This window comes from Budorcas taxicolor, chromosome 3, assembly GCF_023091745.1.
Source record: "Budorcas taxicolor isolate Tak-1 chromosome 3, Takin1.1, whole genome shotgun sequence".
Taxonomy (NCBI): Eukaryota; Metazoa; Chordata; class Mammalia; order Artiodactyla; family Bovidae; genus Budorcas; species Budorcas taxicolor.
In genome coordinates, this window is record NC_068912.1 from 31,004,899 (window position 1) to 31,020,071 (window position 15,173).

General features: G+C 55.2%; 2 protein-coding genes across 4 annotated transcripts; both read left to right on the plus strand.

The window, feature by feature from the left end:
* Nucleotides 1-256: 256 nt before the first annotated feature.
* On the plus strand, nucleotides 257-6,013 carry PPM1J (protein phosphatase, Mg2+/Mn2+ dependent 1J). Its single transcript, XM_052637243.1, has 10 exons — nucleotides 257-596; nucleotides 2,196-2,310; nucleotides 2,815-3,102; nucleotides 3,392-3,504; nucleotides 3,789-3,873; nucleotides 4,644-4,762; nucleotides 4,967-5,030; nucleotides 5,186-5,293; nucleotides 5,410-5,561; nucleotides 5,705-6,013. The coding sequence occupies exons 1-10, from the start codon at nucleotides 271-273 to the stop codon at nucleotides 5,850-5,852; spliced, it is 1,518 nt and encodes a 505-aa protein (XP_052493203.1). The 5' UTR covers nucleotides 257-270; the 3' UTR covers nucleotides 5,853-6,013.
* Nucleotides 6,014-8,871: 2,858 nt separating this feature from the next.
* RHOC (ras homolog family member C) lies at nucleotides 8,872-15,093 on the plus strand. Of its 3 annotated transcripts, none has more exons than XM_052636694.1 (5): nucleotides 8,872-8,946; nucleotides 12,338-12,501; nucleotides 13,019-13,139; nucleotides 13,468-13,598; nucleotides 14,476-15,093. In XM_052636694.1, the coding sequence occupies exons 2-5, from the start codon at nucleotides 12,346-12,348 to the stop codon at nucleotides 14,647-14,649; spliced, it is 582 nt and encodes a 193-aa protein (XP_052492654.1). In that variant the 5' UTR covers nucleotides 8,872-8,946; nucleotides 12,338-12,345; the 3' UTR covers nucleotides 14,650-15,093. The 3 variants fall into 3 exon arrangements, with proteins under 3 accessions (XP_052492654.1, XP_052492655.1, XP_052492656.1); XM_052636695.1 differs by lacking the exon at nucleotides 8,872-8,946 and adding an exon at nucleotides 9,163-9,509; XM_052636696.1 differs by lacking the exon at nucleotides 8,872-8,946 and adding an exon at nucleotides 10,761-10,890.
* Nucleotides 15,094-15,173: the final 80 nt, after the last annotated feature.

A 15,173-nucleotide genomic window follows, 5' to 3' on the forward strand; every position in this document is an offset into this window, starting at 1 on the left:
TAAGATTTCCTTCTCTCTGTTCCCTCTCTACAACAGCAGACCCTTCTTCCCCTAAAAAACGGAGGCGGGAGAAGCCGGACGGGGTGGGTAGAGGCCACTAGCCCGCGGGGCGGGTCCGGGAGCCGGGAAGTTTTGCCGGGGACCTGCCTGGGGGCGGGGAGCCAATGGAGGGACCGAACCGACCAGAGCGAGCACCGCCCCTCTCGAGCCCTAGGGGGCGGGACCTGCTCTGGGGCGGGGCCACGGCCGAGGGCGGGGCAGGGAGGCAGCATGCTAAACCGGGTGCGCTCGGCCGTGGCGCACCTGGTGAGCTCTGGGGGCGCCCCGCCTTCGCGCCCCAAGTCGCCAGACCTGCCCAACGCGACCTCGGCGCCACCCGCTGCCCCTCCACAAGCTCCTAGGAGTCCTCCGGCCAGGGCTGGGAGCGCGGGTGCGGCGCCAGCGAGGACAGTAGAGGCTCGAGCAAGCTTCTCCCGACCGACTTTTCTGCAGCTGAGCCCCGGGGGGCTGCGACGCGCCGACGACCACGCTGGCCGGGCTGTGCAAAGCCCTCCGGACACCGGCCGTCGCCTGCCTTGGAGCACGGGCTACGCCGAGTGAGCGCCCCCAGGGGCACCCTAACCAGGATGGGACTCCCCCTCCCAACCTCCTCCCCACCTCAGCATTCCCGGCTCTGGGATGCATCCCCCTCGCCGCGCTCGGTGCCAGGGGGCTCCCTTTTCCCAGGACCTTTGCTTTCCCTGGGCTTCGGGCCGCACCCGCTCCCAGCCCTTTCTCAAGTCGGGTGCAGCTTTTTCTCAGGATCTTCTAGCTCGCTGACTGTCCTCACCCTCGCCGCTTCAGAACCTCGTTCTCTCCCAGAGCCGGGAGGGCGAAGGGCCCGTGAGCGATGAGTTGGCCAGTTCTCAGCCGGGGCCCCGTAGTTTAGCGGCCAAGACAGGGGAGGTGTCAAGGGCCGGGGGTCCCTTGCAACATAGGAGATGGCAGCTGGAAAAATTCCTTGGGCTTCCCGACCCCAGCGCCCCAGTTCCCTGTCCCTCTTACCGTTCCCCTCCCCCTCCACACCCAGAAATAGCCCTCGACACCAGGCTGCCGCCGGCTTTCCCAGCGGCGGAAGGGGGGGGGGGGGCGTGCACGGGGGAAGCGGGAAGGCCCCCTTGAACACCCTTTGGTGGGTGGACTTGCCCAGGCCAGGCAAGGAAGTGGACCCTCGGGCCAGAGCGGTCAGAGTGGCAGGAGCAGCCGGCTTGCTCCAAGGCCACCTGGGTTTTGTTTGTCTGTCTGTATGTCATGAGGGATCTTAGTTCTCTGACCAGGGATCCGGGACTGGAGGTGAAAGCACCTAACCACTGGACAGCCAGGGAATTCCCATAGGGCCCGTGGATTTTTAATGCATCTGCTGGGAAAGCAGAGCACTTAGGAAGCTGAGGGTGCCCAGGGGCTGAGGGTGGTGGCTGGTGGACCTGTGGCCCCACTATCAGCTCCTTTAACTTCCTATTTGGAAAGAGTTTGGGGTCGTGTGGCTCCAGCAAAGTCCATGAGGTCTTCCACTCCTACCCTATTTCAATTCCTCTTTCCTGATATGGGCTGGTACACTTACTCTTTGCCAAAGCAGCAGAAACTGGGACTTCCATGTTAAGACGCCAAGCTTCCAACACAGGGCGCTCGGGTTCCATCCCTGATTGGGAAACTAAGACCCCACAAGCGGTCAAAAAACAAAAACAAAAAAACACAGCAGCAGAAACTTTCAGTGGATGATTTTAGGATAAAGGTGGGTGTACTCGTGAGGGTAGGGTGGGGTCTTGTGGATAGGGCACTAGAACAGTTTGGGGGGAGGTGCACCAGGGTGGATGTAGGATCTTGGCAAGCCAGGAATTAAAACCTCCTCCCCTTCATCCAGGCCTTTCCCCAGTAGCACCATCAGGCTGTCCCCTTAGCCAGAGGTGGGAGGACTGAGGTGGGAAAGTGCTGCTGTGGCTGTGGCCTTTCTAGAAGCGGTGGAGCCTGACACCCAGACTGTACTCCTTGTGACTTGCCCTGCCTCCCTTCTCCTCCTCCCTCTGGCCTGGTTCCCAGGTGGCTGTGACCTTTCTCAGCTTGGCCAGCAGGCCAGAGAGGGTATGTGTGTCTAAGGTGGGAGTTATTCCAGGACCTGGCCTGGTATCCAACCTGATGTGGTCACTCTGGCCTGATAGGGTCATCAACGCTGGCAAGAGCCGGCACAATGAGGACCAGGCTTGCTGTGAAGTGGTGTATGTGGAAGGCCGGAGGAGTGTTTCAGGGGCACCTAGGGAGCCTAGCCGAGGCCAGGTAAGCCCCTCACCCCCTTTCCTAGCCTCCAGAGACATGGGAGACACCTCTCCCCAGGGATTCTAGGCATTTAGTTTTTCATCTGAGCCACGCAATACCTCCTAAATCACTAGCTTTCTGCCTATGGCACAGAACCTTTATCTGACATTGCTCAGTTAGATTCTACCATGTCAGTATGAATATTTAGTTTTCCACCTAAAATGTAGATGCTCATGTATTTATTGATGATTTAAATAATTACCATTGCTTATGTTTGCATCTTTATCCTTTGAGTTTGACTCTTTTGATACTTTGCTTTTAGACACATTGTAGGCCCTTGGTGAATGAATGAATAAATCTAATTTGCCTTTAATACCAAACTCTGACTTCCTCTCTGATGTTTATATGGATGCCCAGAGTCTTGCTTTTCTCCCTGCATAAAACACACACACACACACACACACACACACACACACACACACACACACTCACTCACTCACTCACCTCCAACTTTTCCTTCCCCAGGGACTCTGCTTCTACTACTGGGGTCTGTTTGACGGGCATGCAGGGGGCGGGGCTGCTGAAATGGCCTCTAGGCTTCTGCATCGCCACATTCGGGAGCAGCTAAAAGACCTGGTAGAGATACTCCAGGACCAGTTACCACCCCCCCTCTGCCTCCCGTCCACCCCGGGGGCTCCAGGTTCCTCTGATTCCTCTCAGTTGGTTGGTCCTCAATCCTGCTGGTCTTCACAGAAGGAAGTGACTCATGAGAGCCTGGTAGTGGGTGCCATTGAGAATGCCTTCCAGCTCATGGTAAGTGGGTGGCCCAGGCCAAGAGCCTGCCAGGCTAACACTCTGGTCAACTATGTATAGGAGTCAGGTGGCCTGAGAAGGTGACTCTGAGAACCCATAACAGCTTCGAAAACCTGAGCAGAACTTGGTTCAGAGGCGGGGAGGGAGGGTGTGTTATACAGATGTCTTCCTTCCTCTCCACCAGTGTGGCTGGCCTGGGCCAGTTTATTTCTGCAGATGTGGGCCGGGTGGCTGTGTGTATTGAGTCTCTTCTTCATCCACCCCACTTTGACCCTTCCTCATATGGCAGGATGGGCAGATGGCCCGGGAGCGGCGTGGCCAACAAGTGGAAGGGGGCTGCTGTGCACTGGTTGTGGTCTACTTGCTAGGCAAGGTGTACGTGGCCAACGCAGGTGACAGCAGGTATGAGGTGGGAGCTTTTTAAAAGGCTGTGGGGAGGGGGGGACGGGGGGGGGGCAGTCAACTTTCTGGGATGGAGGAATAGAAGAGAATGAAGTGGTGGGTGTTAAAAATCAGACTAGACGGGGTCAGGAGGGATCACAGACAAGAAATGGCTTGAAGTAACTATGAGGGGGAAAAAATGAGGTCTGGGTGAGGGGCTGTGAGGGCGGGCCTTGTCTTTTTGGAATTCTTCATGTGAGGGTGCTGAGGAGAGCCAAGTCCAAACCTTTTCTTTCTCTGGGCAGAGCCATCATTGTCCGGAATGGTGAAATCATTCCAATGTCCCGGGAGTTCACCCCGGAGACTGAGCGCCAGCGTCTTCAGCTGCTTGTAAGTAAGAACCAAACCCTTTGCTCTCATTCCTTGTGGAATCTTGTGCCTCTCTGTACTGCCAGGTCCCAAGGACTCTCCCACCCCCACCATACAGACAGACAGCTCCTTACTGGAGCTTACTGGGAAGGCCCCTTCACAGACTAAGGAGTGCTGGGCTGGGCTGGAGTGGAGGACACAACAGGAAGGAACGTGGACTGCCCCAAAGCTCCCACTGTGGCCTCCACTGAGGAAGGAAGTGCAGTCAGAGGTGCGGAAGGGAAACAGCAAGGCCCCTAAGGAACAGGATGGCTTGGCGCTTTAAAGCAATGGCTTAGGAGCTGGGCTGCCAAGCCTTGGTTTCAGGACTTTGCTAATTGTGTGATCTTTGACAACTCCCTTAGCTTCTCCATGCATCGGGAGTTCCTACCTTAAAGGCTGTTATGAGGGTAAATGAGTTAGTATATGTTAATATGAGAACAGTACATGTTACAGAGTAAACTCCACTTAAAGTAAAAAGTATTAGTCATTCAGTCATGCCCAACTCTTTGGGACCCCGTGGACTGTAGCCCACCAGGCTCTTCTGTCCATGGGATTCTCCAGGCAAGAATACTGGAGTGGGTTGCCATTTCCTTCTCCAGGGGATCTTCCCGACCCAGGGATTGAACCCAGGTCTCCCACCCGAGCTCCACTTAAAGGTCTGCTATAATTAACATCATCTGTACACCAGGATGTCCTGTAAACCTAATGCCCCCTGGCCCTCTGCTCTCTCTGGTTACTCCCAACCCCAGGGCTTCCTGAAACCAGAGCTGCTGGGTGGTGAATTCACCCACCTCGAGTTCCCCCGCAGAGTTCAGCCTAAGGAGCTGGGGCAGAGGATGCTGTACCGGGACCAGAACATGACTGGCTGGTAACACTTCCCTCAGAGCTGGGGCCCATTTCCATGGCAACACAACCAGTCCATGGCCAGCAGCAAGGTGGAAGCTGGAGGCCGGGCTAGGCTGGGAGTTGGGGGGTGTGTGCCCCTTCTTAAGGGGTTTGTATAAGGGGTGTGGCTCCTAGGGGAGAGGGGCTTTGATGCCTGGGTGATGCCTCCTCTACTCCCCCTCCCCAGGGCCTACAAAAAGATCGAGCTGGAGGATCTCAGGTTTCCTCTGGTCTGTGGGGAGGGCAAAAAGGTAAACTCCACGGTAGAGGCGGGAGAGGGCAGGAGGACCCACCACAACTTGTCTAGGGAGGTGGAGGTTCTACCTGAGGGTCGGGGTGGAGAGGGTCCATGGTCCCAGAGACTCGGGAGAGGGCTAGAGCAGCACCCCCTCCTCATTTTCTTTAGGCTCGAGTGATGGCCACCATTGGGGTGACCCGGGGCTTGGGAGACCACAACCTCAGGGTCTGCAGTTCCACCCTGCCCATCAAGCCCTTCCTCTCCTGTTTCCCTGAGGTGAGCTGCACGGGCGCCTCCTTAGCCATGCCCTCCCTCCTCTGGGGGTCTTGGGCTAGCTTTCACCCGAGGTTGCTTTATCACCAGGCTCCCTCTGCACCCTCTTGCCCCACCAGGTGCGAGTGTATGACCTGACGCAGTACGAGCACTGTCCAGATGACGTGCTAGTCCTGGGAACAGATGGGCTGTGGGACGTCACCAGTGACTGTGAGGTAGCTGCCACTGTGGACAGGGTGCTGTCAGCCTATGAGCCCAATGACCCCAGCAGGTAGGGGTTGTATGGTGGCAAGGGGATGATGATGGGGAAGGAAGGGACAAGGGAAGCGATGCTGGGAGACCCACGTGAGGGCCTGTGTACCCACCTTCCCATAGACGTGTTGGTACATGAATGTGCACATGTGCTCCTGGCAGGTACACAGCTCTGGCCCAAGCTCTGGTCCTGGGGGCCCGGGGCACACCCCGGGACCGTGGTTGGCGTCTCCCCAACAACAAGCTGGGTTCCGGGGATGATATCTCAGTCTTCGTCATCCCCCTGGGAGGGCCAGGCAGTTACTCCTGAGAGGCTCAAGCCCTGAACCTCCCACCACCATCCCAGCCTCTCCATGCTTATGCCTCTCCCAACCCAAATTCTGAAGTTGTCTCCCCCACCTTCTTTAGTGGCAACTTAACTGAAGAAGGGGTGCCAGTTAGATCTACAGTTATAGCTCTTGGCAAATAAACCAGATGAATAAAGATGTGTGTCTTTATTTACTTTGACTTAAAACTGAAGTTTTAAGTCTTTGGGGTGGTGGAAAGAACGCCAGAAGAGCCCTAAAAATGTAATGTTCCTAGGCTCTTTGCTCTGCTCTTCCTACTCCACACACTCTCATCCTGTTCTGTGGCTTCATCCTAGAGCTGGCGTCTTCCAAGGCACCCTTTCCAGTCCAGACTTTTCCTGAACCTTAGACCTACATATCCCAGTGGTCTTCCAAACATCCCCTAGATATCCCACAAGCACTTCAACTCAACATTCCTCCAAATGAATCCATCATTTCTCCCACAAATACATCCTTCTCCTGGCTCTATCTCAGGGGGCACCAGCTCAGCTACTCAAATTAGAATTCTTGGAGCTGATCACCTTTGGTTTCTCTTTCTCCCTCACCAAGCTAACCAATCATAAAGTATTGATGATTAAATATTTTAAAACATATTTCTATTAGGTGGCCCAGTGGTAAAGAATCCACCTGCCAACACAGGAGACACAAGAGATGTGGGTTCCATCCCTGGGTCTGATCCCTGGGTCAAGAAGAGCCCCTGGAGAAGGAAGGAAATGGCAACCCACTCCAGTATTCTTGCCTGGGAAATCCCACGGACAGAGGAGCCTGATGGGCTACACTCCATGGGGTCGCAAAGAGTCAGACACGACTGAACAACTGAGCACACACACAAAGTCACTACTGTAGTCCTTTAGTATACGAGCCTCCTAACTTACCTGCTGATTTCATTCCCAAGCCACTTCCCTGTTTACCCAGTAAAGATTACACACAGCAGCCAAGGAGCCGTTTCTACCACGTGAATCTAAGTTGGTGATTCCTCTGAGAGAGCACTTCAGTGGCTCCTTACTGCACCTAGACCAAAATGGACACTCAGCTAACCCTAACCCTCAGCTCTTGATGGGGCCACTGCTTCCTTCTCCAGTCCTGTCTTTCTCCACCACCACCCTCTTGGGATTTCCACAACTCTGTGGGTCTAGCGTAGCTCCAACACATTTAAAATCAATGCATCACTGCAACTTGAACACTTCTGTTCTTCCACAGCCCATGCATGCCTGCACTACAGTGCTCGCCGCTTGTACTGTAACTGTCTACATGAGGACTTGGTACAGAGTAGCAGTGAAGGAGCAGGGGGCTGAAAGTCCTGCTGTTTGGGTCCTGGTGCCAAAAATCCAACTAAGAAGTGTGCAATCTCTCTGAGCCTCAACTTGCTTTTTGGAAAAATGGGCATTACAGTACTACCTCACGAGGTGGTTATAGGACTAAAGTAGTTCATGTATGCATAGCCCGGTCTGTGTAATAAGGGTTCAATAACTATTACTTATCTTTAATTTGTCTGTATTCTGGATTTAGATCACAAGTTCTTTGAAGATAGAAACTGATCTGAACTGAGTACATAGCTAGGTCTATTGAGCCACTTAAGAGGATTGGGACCAAACTGCTGTGGACCTCAGTTTCCTCATTTAGCAGATGTGTGGGTTGCTTGTCAGATCTTTAAAGTCTGTATGACTTGTAACATTCATTCATTCAGCAAATATTTGTTGAAAACCTATTATGTGCCACACATTGTGCCAGAAAGTGAGAAGGGACAGAGTGAAGGATCACAGTGGGCAGCAGGGAGAGAGACCAGCTTTGGAGCCAGACAGGCCTGACTCTCTGAGATTTTGCTCTGCCATGTACATATGGCAAAATTTGGACAAGTCACTGACTTCTTGAGCCTTAGTTTCCTTACAGGTAAAAGGGGATGTGTATACTTAACCCAAAAATCTGTGATGACTATTAGAAGCTATGTAGTGTGCCCTGCACAAGCTAATAAAATGTAAGTAGACTCCTCATCCTCCATTCACTTCCTCATGTACCTTTCAGGGAAAAAGATACACGTGTTGGTAAATACTCAACACACAAGTCAAAGCAAGCTAGGTGTCCCTGTGCTACGTGTGAACTGTGCTCTGTTCCTGTCTGGCTCTTTGTGACCCCATGGACTGTAGCCCACCAGACTCCTCTGTCCATGGGATTTCCCCAAGCAAGAATACTACAGTGGGTTACCATTTCCTCCTTCAGGGGATCTTCCTGACCTAGGGATTGAACCGGCCTCTTCTGCCTGTGTCTCCTGCATTGGCAGGCGAATTCTTTATCACTTGAGCCACCTGGGAGGCCTCTAGAGCACCTGGGAGGTGTCCCTAGAAGCACAGAAATAAAAAACAGTGCAGGTGGGAACTGAATTCTTAGCTGGGGAATCCAGAAAGATTTCCAAGAATGCCCTTTGAAGGATGGGTAGGAGTTGGAAATTCCGGGTAGGGAGATGGAAGGTAATTGCAAGGTGGAACCAAGTGCCCCTGAATCTCAAAGGTTCTGAAAGGTCTCCGAGGCTGGGGAATGATGCTGGGCTGTACTTACTGCGCAACGATTCTAAGAGGGTGGGGATTTCCCGCAGCCCCTTCCTCCGGCGTCCCCGAAGCCGCTTTTCCCAGTCCCGCCTCCCACGGGACACCACCCAGGTGGTGTAGGCGCGGGTGGCCGCTCAGCCACGGGAGGGCAGCAGCGGCCCTTTCCTGACCCCACCCCGGGCGCCTCTCAACTTTCCCGACGCCGGTCCGCCCGTAAGAGCTGGAAGGTGGCGCTGAGGCAGAGTCCTCCCGGGTCCAGTTCGCCGCGCCTAGCCCCGCCGCCCGCTCCTCCGCAGTCCAGGCATCTCCCGGACCCCGCGGGCCAGCGCTGGGCTACCGCCTGGGGCCGTGGGCGGGGGCCGGGGGCGGGCGGAGCCAAGAGCCGCCCGGCCCGCCCCTCCCGGCCAGTCGCCCCTCCCCGCCGCGGCGCTGGAGGAGGGCGGGGCGGCGGGGCCCCGCGGGTCACTCTCTGCCTCCCGCACCCGCAGCGCAGCTGGAAGCGGCGGAGCGGAAGGTACCCGGGTTGGGGCTGTGGGCGGCGGAGTCCTGGGCATTGGTCCCCGGCAGAGCACTTTCCCTCTTCTCCACTTGGCTGGAGCTCGGGGCGCCGGCCGGGGAGGGGCTTTGGCCCGAGCGCGGGCCCCTTCCCTCCCCTCGTACGCGGCGTCTGGGCGGCGCGGGGATCCGGACGGCTGGGCCCCTCCCTGCCCTCCTGGGCTACCGTGGGGGCGCCGGGAATTGTCCCGCAGGGCCTCTCGCCTCTAGGTGTCCTAGTCGAAGTCCGTTCCCTTCTCTCGGCTTCCCAGAACCTGCTTGGCAGGGCGAGGAGGAGAGGGGGCAACTTGGGTCTCCGCGAGGGAGCTCCCGCGCAGATGCTCAGCTCCCAAGTCTGGAGGCCCGCGGTGGACCTTGGCTGGGGTGTGAGTTGGGGCCCGAGTCCGGCTTGAGGTGGGAATTCCCCCCCCGCCGGGCCTGTGAAGTGGCAGGAATAAGGGTGGGGTGTGACCGCGGGGGCTGCCACTGCTCCGGGGTCTGGACCTCGCCCAGGATGGTTTCTGGAGCCGGCCTGGAGTGGAGGTACGGGAAATTGGGAAGGATCCAAGCCCCGTTTGTGTGTGTGTGTGTGTGTGTGTTCCTTGTGTGTGTGTGTGTGTGTGTGTGTTCCTTCACACTCCCCAATGGGGGTTTCGCCTGGGGGACCCGAGGCCAAGTCACTTCTGGTTTTCAAGTCGAGGAGGAGGTATCTGATTTCTTCCCTAGACATCAGGGGTGGTCGTCAGCCCCTGGTTCATCTGGAAAGCTTGAGATGATTGAGGAGCTGTTTCATCCCAGGGAAGGCCCCAGGAGTTCGACTCATACCACGTCCTGTGGGGTTTGGTTGCCCCTCTTGAAGTCAGTGGGGCAGTTCCTCAGGGGTTGCCTCTCACAGGGAGCTGTTGTCCTTGCTGTCTTGGCCTTGGGCCTGGTGTCTTGGCCTGGGCTGGATCTAGGACTCCTCTGAGCTTGAAGGGAAAGTGTTAATTGAGCTGGGGGAGGGTGTGCTCCATATCGTTCCAGCATGCCCCTGCCCTGGAGTTCTGGCCTCTGACCTGCACCATCTGGTGCTACCTAAACTGCCCTGCTGGAGTGGGAGGGCAGTGGCAAACTCAGAGCTAGGCAACTGGTATTCACCCTGGTGGTGAATGCCCTCCATCTGTCCATCAACGCTGCCTGTGCCAGGTTGGGGCTACTGCAGCCTGTCTTCCCTCAGTTGGACCAATGGACTTATGGGAATGTGAGAGGGTGTTGGTCACTTGGGTAGAATTTTCAGGAGACCCCCTTTTCTGAAGGATGGTTTCCATTTGTGGAGGAAATCAGCTGGCAGGGTGAATGCCTTCTTGCTTGCCTTTTGGGATATCAGAAAGCCCCTGTTGTGGTGTTAGAGAGTGGCCGTGCGCTCAGCTCCTGTAAATTCCATCTGATTCACATCCGCTTCCCCTCATCCCAGTGTTGTGCCTGTGTGTGTGGAGGGGACGGAGGCCACCCGGGATCCCACTGTTGAAGAGAACTTGCCTTGGGCTGTAATATTCGCTTCCAAAAAGGCAGACCAGGGCCGGGCTGTGAGGTGGTGGTGGTGGTGTGTGAGGAGTGAGGGAGCTCAGCCTAGTTTGACAGGATGTGGGACTGAGAGAAAAAGCCAGGTTTGGGGCCGAGATCAGGTTACCGTCCCCTTCTTAACCACTCCCTGTGTGGCTGGTGCTGGAATTGGCCTTCATTTGTCTCCCTTTTGGAGTTCCTCCCAGCGCCGGCTCCAGCTCCCGCTCCTCCCCACAGCCTCGACTTCATCTCAGGCCCGAAGCCCGCCCTCTCTTCCTCCCAGGCTGGGGGCCTGGGAACTCCAGCCGGCTGGAGGTCAGCTCTTCTCCCCAGGGAAGGAGGAAGTGAGGCTCAGCTTCAGGGGCAAAAAGAAGCTGGCAAGGTGTGATGAACTGTGCAGCTGCCCTTCGGTGTGTGTTGGGGGCAGGGGACACATGAAAACCCCGGGAAGCTGACTCCTGGCCCTGAGTCACAGGGAGGGGTGGGCAGGGCCTCAGGGTGAGCTGGACAGAGAGGAGGAAGGGGCCGTCCCAGGGAGTGGGTGGAGGTGATTCCCTAGTGGATTATTCTCGGTCGCTCTGCTGCGGTAGATGTGTGGCTCCCTACAGTGTGGTCATTGTCCCCTGCCTGGGGCTGAGTGACCCAGTGTTGCTGCCAGGCCCAGGAGGAAGGGGGAGGCAGGCAGCCTGCCCAAGTGTGGGCTGTGGGCACTGCCTGGACTGAGCCTCCTTTGTGTACGCGGGGCCCTGGGGACTGGGATGGGGTGGGCCAGGGAAGCTGGCTGGCCGCTGCTGCTGCCCTCCGTCTGGGTTCCCCTTGCTCTGCTCTCCTTCCCACCTCTGGGGTGATAACGTAGAAAAGCAACAGACTCTAGTCACCCAGCCCTACTCTGAGTGCCTTCCCTGCCATGACTCCGAATTCCTCTTAGCTTCCATGAGTCTCACTTTCCTAGTTTGTCAAAACAGGGACGCTCACTACCTTCTAGGCTTCTGGGGACAGAGGGAGTGATTTTTGTCAAAATGTCCAACATAGAACCTAGCACCTGTTGTTTGGTCGCAAGGATGTATTGGACTGTTTTGTGACCCCATGGACTATAGCCTGCCAGGCTCCTCTGTCTACTCCTACCTCTGGAGTAGGTAGCCACTTCCTTCTCCAGGGGATCTTCCTGACCCAGGGATCAAACCCGAGTCTCCTGCATTGCAGGCAGATTCTTTACCACTGAACCACCTGGGAAGCCCTACCTGGCATCTAGGTTATGATAAATAGTCTTTCCTTACCCACCCGTATCAGTAGGACTCTTTGTTTTGCAGTGGGCAGGCATGATTTGTGCTGAGTGAGGGACAATGTGTTCAATGTGTTCCAGATTGGACCTTTGTAATTATTAATCTTTTGAAAGTATTGAAATCCTGGTAACAAATAAGTCTGACTTTAAACTCTGATATGTAGAATAGATAAAAACTGGCTTTTCTGGAGATACCCCTGGTTCCTGAGCACCTTTCAAGGTGTTCAGGGGCCCACAGTTGGTGAGTGGATTAGATTAGAACTCATGCTTTCCTGGCTCTGAAGTGGGTGGTTCTTCTTGTGTATTCTGCTTGTGCATTCTAACCCATGGGGGAGACCTGTCCCTGACCTTGAGATTAGGAATTTCAAGCTCAGTTGCCTGAACAATTGGTTCTTGGCAAGAACATGCCTGAGCAAGCTCCTTTCCCTCCCTCCCTCCCCTCCTTTTGTTGGATGCCTCGGTTTCCAGAGAGGTCTTGGGGGCCCCAGAGAAGTGTTTTTGGATTCACTGGCTTTTCCCAACATCCCTGCTGCCTCTTCCCTGCCAGCCCTGACCATGGCTGCCATCCGAAAGAAGCTGGTGATCGTGGGGGATGGGGCCTGTGGAAAGACCTGCCTCCTCATCGTCTTCAGCAAGGACCAGTTCCCAGAGGTCTACGTCCCTACTGTCTTTGAGAACTACATCGCAGACATAGAGGTGGATGGCAAGCAGGTAAAGGCTAACAGCCCCCTTCCCGTCTCACCTTGGAACCCCACCAGCCGCCATCACTTAGGGACCTAGAATGTCTGTCCTTACCACCTACCCATGTCCTGGTTTTACTCTCCCTGCTGGAACCAGTGAAAGTTAGGAAGTGAAGTTGCAGTTTTAGAAAATCCGGATAACCTCCTGTTTTTTTTTTAACACACTGGCTCTGTAATCGGCCCAATTCCTTTGCCTCTGGGCTTAAGTTCCCCCAAATGTAAAATGGGGAAATGGTAAGGTCTTCTTCAAAGTGTTTTTATGAAGATTAATTAAAATAGTGATGCTCACAATGGCAACTCAAACTGCACAAAGATCAGTTTGTCTCAGGATTTAAAAGACTCACCTTATTTGTGTTGTGTGACAAGGATGAGCACTGTCCCTGGCACAGTGAACCTAAGGGATGGTGATTTCGGAGAGGGCCTCTGAGTGGTGAGGCTGTGTGTGACTGGGGCCCTCAGGCTGGCTAAGCACTGGTCCTGTGTGTCAGGTGGAGCTGGCTCTGTGGGACACAGCAGGGCAGGAAGACTACGATCGCCTGCGGCCTCTCTCCTACCCGGACACTGACGTCATCCTCATGTGCTTCTCCATCGACAGCCCCGACAGTCTGGGTGAGGGTGTTGGAAGGAGGGGACTGAGAACCTCTTGGAACAAACCAGAGGGAGCTCTTGCCTGGGCTCCTCTCAGTCATCTTCAGAGGCTGTGGGGGTGGGTACTGGAGAGCCCCTTTAGCCTCTGTGGTAACTCCGGCCCTCGGAGGACTTGGGAACACGTGTACTGTGATGGGGAGGGGTTTTGAGCTGTGAAAGGGACTCTCATGCTGAAGAGCCTCTAAGACTCGGCCATGGGGAAGATAGGACTCAGGGGGAGCCTTCTAGCCTAAGTGGAGGCACAAACTTAGGTTTATCTATCGTCCACTGTTGGGACATGTCTATGCAGAAAACATTCCTGAGAAGTGGACCCCAGAAGTGAAGCACTTCTGCCCCAATGTGCCTATCATCCTGGTGGGGAATAAGAAGGACCTGAGGCAAGATGAGCATACTCGGAGAGAGCTGGCCAAGATGAAGCAGGTGGGTGCCACCGCCAGGCTGGGGGCGCTTGCAGAGGAAGGCACCCCCTGGGGGCGTGCAGGCTGGTAAAGGAGCCTCCCTCCTACTGACTGTGTTAGAGGTGATGGTGGGGTCTACTTCCTAACCCCTTGCATCTGCACCTTGGTGAGAGAACCAGTGATATTTGATGAAAGTGACGTGGGCAAAGTGACTTGTCTAAGGTCACTTGGCGTTTTTTTGTCTGTTGTTCAGTTTGGCATCGGGGCTATTAAGATGAGTAAGAAAACTGCCACCCCTCAGGGAACTGGGTTCCTACAGTAGATGCTTTGCTTGGGGTCTCCTGGGTTCATGTCAGGAGGTGTGAACTGATGGGGGCATGGGACGGGGAGGGTGTTGGAAGTGGTTGGGGAAGGCCAGGCCCAGACAGGGAGCTGGCTAATTTGTGCACCTTGAAGTGGCTTTCCAGCCATAGGATGAGTTAATTAGGATGAGCTGCCAGGATAGGAATATGGACAAATAGAATGAAAAGAATACTTTGAGGATAATTATGGCAAGATTTTAAACTGGGGACACATATGGTCAGGTCAGCATGTTAGAAAAATGATTCTGGCAGCCGTAGAGGATGGATTGGAAGGTGAGAATGGAGGCAGGGAGGTGAGTCAGGAGACCGTAGATCTGCATTCAGTCAAGAGAAGGGAGTACCGTGGGATATAGGGCTGGCTGGTAGAAATTTGAAGGTAAACAGGAGTCTTGGGTTTCTTGCTTAGAAGTTGCCCATGGTGGCTGAGGCTTGGGTGCTTTGAGGGAAGGGGGCTGGAGTAGTTATTTTAGTTGTAAATACAGATGCGGTGCACCTAACCAGCAGCTTTCTTTGACCACTGTCTGTCTACCTTCCCAGGAACCTGTTCGATCTGAGGAAGGCCGGGACATGGCGAACCGGATCAGTGCCTTTGGCTACCTTGAGTGCTCAGCCAAGACCAAGGAGGGGGTGCGGGAGGTATTTGAGATGGCCACTAGGGCTGGCCTTCAGGTCCGCAAGAATAAGCGCCGGAGGGGCTGCCCCATTCTCTGAGATCCCCAAGACCTCCCCTCCTTCCTTCAGGGGGTTGCAGAAACTCCCTCTGCCCTCTGTGACCCCAGTGTATCAGGGATCCTTGAAGGCTCCCTTTCCCAATTCCCTCCTGCCCAGGACTGCATTGAGTTTCCCCATCCCTGACAGTGGTGGCCGTAGGCACACCCCCTCCCACAAGCACCCTGGGAACAGAGGGGTACATCCTGCCCCTCAGAGCACAGCCCCTCCTCCTGTTGCCTCCGTCCTGGGGTGGGGCTTTTGATCCCTTTGGCCTTCCCCAGAGGATCATCACACCAGCACTTTATACACTTCCTACTCACAACAGATCTGGGGTAGGGGACTTGGCAGGTGTAACCGAGTCCCAGGCCCCTGGTGTTTCTGCTTTGGGCAGGAGCCTTGTCTCTGGCTATTCTTGGTGTGGGGCATGAATAAAGGCCACAGGCTCCAAAATGTGTGTGTCTGTCTTCCTTTCTCTTCAGGTCCCTGTCTTAGCTGTGAGCCTGGAGTCCCATCTCTCTTGAGGT